Here is a 7,383-nt window from a genome sequence, read left to right as displayed (position 1 = left end):
ATACAAATGTGTTTCCACTCTACTATATGTTTAAAAAAACTTTATCATTTATGTTATAGTATTATCACATATCTTATACATTTATACATGCATATTAATGTGCAGTATATGTCAATACATATTAATCATGTATACTGTTACTTTATGGGGAATTTTACGGTATTTGCATGAGCAGTTTTGGGGACATGAGATTTTTATCAATTCAGTTATACATAATGCTATGGTGCATCTTGAAAGTATTTTACATTTTTCAAAGCGCACTCAGGGAAACAATCCACTTCATACTTTTCATATGAGAAACTAAGAAAGCATGTTAGAGAGCGAAAAGGAGCTTTAGCAGCCAGCTAGTGACCGCTAAATTCCAATCTTACCCTTTCATTTTACAGATGGATAAACTGAGGCGCAGAGCAGGGAAGATTTTGCTGAGCTCCCCCCCCCCCCCCCACTGGAGCGGACCCAGGGTTAGAACTCAGCTCTTTTTCGTCCACCCACTGCCCGGCACCAGAGCCCCCATCTGTGCGTATATTTGAAGAGGCAGAGGGGATTCAGATGGCCACGCCCCTCGCAGGAGCCCCATGGGGAGGGCACCCCGTGATTATCAGCACCCCTTTAGGTGGGGGCTTTGAGGGCACACCATCAGGGAGGTGCACCTCCGACTGCGGCTTCTTCCCACCATGGAGCACCAACCAGCACGCGCCCAGCAGGTCCTCCTCCCCACGACCCCGCCGCCCGTTCCCAGACAGGAACTGCCTCCTACCTCGTTGGGTCTCCCTGGGCTGAATCTGGGCTACCCAGCCTCCCCGTCGCTATGGAAACCACGGGCCTAACATTCTAGAGTCCCCCTTTAGGCCGCCTCCTGAGTAACTAGCCAATGGTTTCCTGTTTCTTTAGAGTGAAAAGTTGTTGGCCAATCGTTAGAGGCGTTTCAAAAAAAAAAACCAACCAACCAAACAAACAAACAAAAAAACAAAAAACAAAACCTTAAGGATTAACTGCCAGAATTTTAGGGTTCGGGTTAATTACATCAGAACTAGTGGGGAAACTTAATAGGAGGTTATCTAAATGACCCCTCAAATATCTTGTGATAGACCAAGAGCCTTAGAATTTTGTCTACCAGGAAATCCTAGTTAGAAGACGACGATTAACATTCATCCAAGCCCTGTGTATAATAGTAAAAGAAAAAAGACTGATACGGGCAACGATACAAGGACAGACACACAGTGTTCCTTGAATCCCCCCTTTACAAGCTTCAGAGCAGTCACGGTGATGTTGTCACTCCCCTGCTTAGAACCCGCAGTGGCCCCCCAGAAGTTTAGGATGAATCCAAACCTCTGTCCCTGGCCAGTCCTCTGATGGCAGCTCGTACCACCCCACGCCCCAGAAAAATCTTGCACCAGCCACGCTGTCCTTTGGGTAGTTCCTACGAAATGCCAACCTCGTTCTGCTCTCAGGTGTTCCCTCTGAGCTCTCTCTGCCTCCAGATCTGAACCCAAACTGGCTCTTTCTGCCTCCTTGGGGTCTGGGCCCAAATGCCATTTCTTCATCTGTAAAATGGGCATGAGCTCAAAGTCTCACTCGGGGTTATTGCGAGCATCTGAAGTGAGATGCGTGTAAGTGGAAAAGTGTAAGCTCCAAGCACGTGTTGAGTACATTTATTGCTTACTGTATACAGTTGTACATTGCCGAAGCATTCATCAAGTGCTAGGCTCACTAGGAGACCTTAGGCATTGCGGAGCGGCGGACGCGCTGGGAGGGCTGGCACATAGCGCAGCCAACAGGTGTTAGGGGAGGGCCCGCAAGGGAATTGTATATGCCCCCCCCCCCCCCCCGAGTACTCGAGAAGGCTTTGCGGGCAGCCGGGTCTTGAGGGACGTGAAGGATTTGAAGGCATGGTGAGAGTATAAGGTGGAGGAACAGCAGGAGCAAAGCCCGGGAGGTGGCGCTGAGAACTGGAAGGTGGACTCCTGGCAGGCTGCCCACCTGTCGGGCAGGGGAGGTGAGCAGTCACCCGAGCTCTCCAGGACAGGCGGAGAGAGAGGTGTTTGTTCCAACGTCCTTGGCGCGGCCACTAGAGGGGACCCCCTCCAGGTGAGCGCAAAGCTCGACAGGGGCCCCGCCTCCCCGAGGCGCTCCCACTACGCTTCAAGCAAGCTTTGCGGCGCAGCCAATAGCCGGAGGCTGTCCCGCCCACCCCCTCCTCGCAGCCAGTCGTCTGCACGAAGTCTCCGCCAGCTTCTGACTGGCAGGCGGCCTGGCAAATCAAATCGTGGCCTTTGAAAGGAAAACACTGCAGCACCCAGGCAGCTCTTGAGTTGGGGAAGGAATTAAGGAGGCTGTGCCTCCGGGTTGCGCGGAGAGTCCGAGTCATTTCTCAGAAACCTGGGATAGGTGGGCCTTAGAGGAGACACCGCCCGGTGAGTAGTGATTAAGCCTGAGACAGGGGGGACTTCAAATCAGCCTTCGCTTTTTCAGGAAAGGTAATGCATTTGGAGTCATCTAACGCCCCCTAGTACAAATACCCTTCCTTCTTGCTGTCACCAGGCTTGCCGGTCTGGGTCTCGCTGCCTCGGAATGGTTTTTTCCCCGCTTTTGCAGCGGGGCATGGGTTTGCCTTAATGTAGGTGATGGCAGGCTTTACCAAATCAGGAAGTGAAATGCAGTAACTTTGCCAAAATGATTTCTCTACACGCCGGCTAGGGCTTCCTGGCAATAGCCGATGGTGGAGTTAGCAGGTGGGATACGGGGAGGCATTCTTGATCTACACTGTATGCGGGAAGTTATAGTTTCCAGCTCAGTGGGAGGGGAGGAGTGTAACCCTTTAGTGAGCCAAAGCCCAGGAAAAGGAAAGGGCTTGGCGTAACTGGCACTCACCACCGGCCAGAAGCTGAATCGTCAGGTGATGGGAAAGGGCGTGTTTTATTGATTTTTTTTTTCAGATAGAGCCAAATTCTAATACAAACCCTTCTCTTAGCAGCCAGGAGCTGTGGTCCTCTCATCTGTCCAGCCTGCTCTGTGGATTGGTGAAATAATTCACTGAGATCAGGTCGGGGGATGGAATGGAAGCAAGCACCGAGAATTAGCTTTCCTTTTTTGAGTCAATGACCCTGTTCTTACTGCTGGCTGTGAGGGCCTCAGAATTAAGGGGTCGCTGAGAACACAGAGTTGGCCACTTGCCTCTTGGGCATATGTTAGGGCTGAAAAAGTGCTTTGAAGGCAGAAAAGGAGGTTCACTAGGTTAACAGTGTGCGCCTTAAAAGGGAGAAAAACTTGCAAAGAGTTCCTGCAAAGCTTTCTGTCCTAACTCCTACCTAGCTGAGGGAGAGCCTCCTGCCTCTGCAGGGGATGCCTTAGAGGCCTTTGCCCTGAGGCAAAAAGGGAAGCTGCTTTTAAAAAGGGAATTAAATGACCGCAACAACTCCACAAACAAAAGCGAAAACAGAAACCCACCTGAACAAAGCGGCTGGTCCAAAGAAGGTTAGGAGGCCTGGGTTTCCATCACCCCATTGGCATGTCCTCAAGGCCTGTTTGCTTTCCCTGACATCCTGTGGGCGGGGCTGGCTACAGCTGCTGTATTTCTGGAGTTGTGGTTGATTAGGCCTGAGTAAGCCATTCCATTCTTGACTGCAAGCTGCCCCAGGTGTTCCACAGGCCTGCCTTTAGCCAGTCAGTAGGTATGTTTGGAGGTCACCATGCCGGGCTCTGGGCCGGACCTTGGCAAGCTGCAACTGAACAGGGGATTCAGCAGACACCTTCCCAGTTTGGGCTCCAGTGCCCCTTCAGCTCCAGGCCAGGTTGAAAGCCTGCAAGGGTCTCTCGGAGGTCTCTCCCTGGGCCACTCTTTACTATATTCAAAACATTAAAATACATAAATTTAACACAGTCATGCTTTTCACCCACACAAAGAAGTATAGTGAAGAATAATTATACTTTTCACAAGATTGCACATATTCATAGGTCTTTACAGTCAGGGAGGTCTGGTTCTGGGATGTGAGTTATAAAATTGTCTGATGAGTGTACCTTGTATATATTGTATATAGATATGTACCATATGTATATGTGTGTATATATAATTATGATATTGAATATACAGGCAATGTATAACGTCATCTGGAGGCAGCAGCAATAATTTAATTTTGAGGCCCTTCAACAAAGTGAGACCTGAGCCAAATGGTCTTCCTGGCTGCCCCAGTGCTAAGCCCTGCATCCAGTGTCTCCTAGATGTTGGACGCAGTGTTAGCCCTGTGACATATGACTGTGCTGTTCACACCAGGAACCAGGATTGCTGGGGGCAGGGCTAGAAGGAACTGGAAGTTACAGCACTCAGAGGCAACTTTTTAAAGCCTTGGGGGCATGGCAGAGGCTGCATCTGTTTGACACACAGTCAGCCCTCCATAAATATTTGTTGCATGAATGCATGAAAGAAAGGAATATCTGTGGGTAAATTCAGCAATTAAACTGATAAGAATAAAATTAATACTAATAGGGGCGCCTGGGTGGCTCAGTCGTTAAGCGTCTGCCTTCGGCTCAGGTCATGATCCCAGGGTCCTGGGATCGAGCCCCGCATCGGGCTCCCTGCTCCGCGGGAAGCCCGCTTCTCCCTCTCCCATTCCCCCTGCTTGTATTCCCTCTCTCGCTGTGTCTCTCTCTGTCAAATAAATAAATAAAATCTTTTAAAAAAAAAATTAATACTAATAATAGCTGCCATTCATTGGCCATTTGCTATGCATGCATTTTACATGCATTATTTCATCAAATTCTCACAACAACCCTGAGGGGTGAGGTAGGAATGTTATTATTTGTATTTTACAGCAGAGAAAACTGCCTGGAAAGTTAAATGACTTGGCCAAGGCAAACAGGTAGCATATAACAGATCAAAAGCTGTAACATTTTTATATTAAAATAAACATTGAGGGGTGTCTGGGTGGGCTCAGTCAGTTAACCATCTGACTCTTGATCTCAGCTCAGGTCTTAATCTCAGGGTTGTGAGTTCAAGCTCCCACGTTGGAAAAAAAAAAAAAAAACCAGACTTTGTAGGAGAATCCAAATTTGTATGGATTTTTTTTTTTTTTTTTTACTATACGAGGACCTCAGAGAAACCCTTAGCACTGTGGTAAGGTGCTCTGGCCATGCCTCCCAGAACCCTAGGAGCATATACTTCATCTTTCTTTCTTATTTGGTAGAAAAGCTTGACCTGTGCTGAAAATTATCAGCCCGATAAAGTTAACAATGACAGTCCGAATTACTGTCATTGCCGATTTTACTTGAGGCCACATTATTACCCCCACTTTACAGATGAGGCACCTGTCTCCCAGAGCTGATGTGATCCGGTCACACAGGTCTTCTCCCGGGGCCCAGTGTTAGCTCACCTGTGCTCGACTGACCCTCAGTAGCAGCTCAGTTCTTCCACCATCCACAGAGATAGCTTTTCTTCTCATTCTTTCTTCCCTAAGTCAGAACACAGATGGTTCCTGTTTTGTGGCAAAGGGATATTTTTTTGGAGGCCTGCAGAGGTAGACAAGGGCAGTATCCCACCTCTTATGTGTAGGGGAGCCTCTGGAAAAGGTAGGATTTAAATTAGGATGTGATGGGAGGAAAGAAACAGGGGGGAAGAGAAAAGGTGAGTTTTATGGGGCGGGGGGGGGAGGAAAGGTTCCGAGGTAGATGAGCCACATCTTTATCAAGGGAGCCAGAGGCATGATACAATTTTTTTAAGGGCTTCACTTCTCATGATAGGTTGTTTTTTGTCCTCGTAGTATTCCCTCCTCGGGTTACAAAGCTGGGCTCTATGTCACATTGTACATGCATTTTTTAATGCTCCTCCCCACCTCCCTAGAGCACCGCCAGGATAAGGAATTGCACCCTTGTCCGTCTGCTTGGGAGAGACAGAACTTGGCACTTCTCTGCGTGGAGGTGAGGGAGAAGCTGTCAGCCAGCCAGAAGAGCTTTGAAGTCCTCCGATGGCTGGTGGGAGGAGGTGAACACCGCCAGGGAAGATGGTCTCCGGTTTGGGCCCCGCGTAGCAGCAGCTCCCAGGCCAGGCCCAGGGATGTGCCTCTAGAGCACCATGGACCGAGCCCACAGCGCAGCCCTGCAGCTGCACCAGCTGCCGCCCACCAGCAGCGCCGACCCGCTCAGCGAGCTTTCCTTCTCCTACAAGGCAAGAGCTTTTGTGGTTTTGAAATGTTGTGTTTTTCTAACAAGAGAGTAACACAGCACAGTGTTGGCTAACAGACGTTTCCAGGGGCTGCGTGCCTGTCACTGGCAGAAACAGGCAGCCGCCTCCCCCCCTCCCACCCCCCCCACCCCCCCCAATGGTAGGAGAACATGTAATCCAGAGGAAAGAAATGCTCATGGAAATACATAAAAATAGGGGGTTGGAGAAAGACATAAAAATTGAAAGGTAGAGAAATATTTTTAAAGGGATGCTTTCCCACTTGGAAGATCTGTTGTTGTTGTTGTTTAAATCACCTACTCTGTTACTTGGAGACAAGCTTTGTTCATATTTCAGGATATTTCCTTCCTGTCTTTTTTTGGTGTTACACATTTGGGACCAGATCGTACAGACAGTTTTGCATCTTGGTTGTTTGACCTAAGCCTGTGTGGGGGGTATTTCCCCATGTCATCGAGTAGTAGTGATTTAACGCATACTTTTTTCTTAAAAAAAAAGATTTTATTTATTTGACAGAGAGAGAGCGAGAGAGGGAACACAAGCAGGGGGAGTGGGAGAGGGAGAAACAGGCTTCCCGCCAGGCAGGGAGCCCGATGCGGGGCTCGATCCCAGGACCCCGGGATCATGACCTGAGCGGAAGGCAGACGCTTAACGACTGAGCCACCCAGGCGCCCCTAACGCATACTTTTTGAATGATTGCCCAATAATCTGTTGAGTTGCCATATCAAAATTTTCTGGACAGATTCCCTATTGCTGGCTGTTCAGGTTGTTTCTAAGCTGGGGTGACTGTAAACAGTGCTGCAGCGCATGCTCCTTTGCTATTTCTAAGAATTGGCTGGCCCGGCAGAGGGGGTCTGGTGCCTGGGGAGGGAGGCCACACATGCCAGAGCATCAAGCATACAGAACATAAGAAAATACAGTTAATACAGTTGGTTCTGTGATGAATGGATGCCAAATAGACAAATACAGAATCTAAGAAAACACAGAACACTCTCCCACATGAGACTTCTAGTAAGTTTCCATTTTAATTACAAATTAATTCAGTTACTTATTACAGAAATACCTTCGTGCCAGAGCAGAGAGAAATCAATCATGGTAACTCTACCAACAAGAAGAATTGAGGTGGGAGGAGGCGCCTGGGTGGCACGGTGGGTTAAGCCTCTGTCTCTTGGTTTCGGCTGAGGTCCTGATCTCAGCGATGTGAGATCAGACCC

At 48.8% G+C, this 7,383-nt stretch overlaps 1 protein-coding gene across 2 annotated transcripts in view; it reads left to right on the top strand.

The window, feature by feature from the left end:
- The first annotated feature begins 2,280 nt into the window (after positions 1 to 2,280).
- Positions 2,281 to 7,383, top strand: part of NIPAL3 (NIPA like domain containing 3) — a 53,870-nt gene continuing 48,767 nt past the window's right edge. The window contains exons 1-2 of one of the 2 annotated variants that reach the window (XM_036089023.2): positions 2,281 to 2,414; positions 5,834 to 6,157. In XM_036089023.2, the coding sequence (XP_035944916.1) occupies positions 6,065 to 6,157 (93 nt within the window). In that variant the 5' untranslated portion in view covers positions 2,281 to 2,414; positions 5,834 to 6,064. Of the gene's footprint in view, positions 2,478 to 5,833; positions 6,158 to 7,383 lie in introns of both variants that reach the window. The other variant, XM_036089024.2, reaches the window with a different exon arrangement.

This window comes from Halichoerus grypus, chromosome 5 (genome assembly GCF_964656455.1).
Source record: "Halichoerus grypus chromosome 5, mHalGry1.hap1.1, whole genome shotgun sequence".
NCBI classification, from domain to species: domain Eukaryota; kingdom Metazoa; phylum Chordata; class Mammalia; order Carnivora; family Phocidae; genus Halichoerus; species Halichoerus grypus.
The sequence above is the reverse complement of the archived record's forward strand: the minus strand, read 5'-3'. Positions and strand labels throughout refer to the sequence as shown.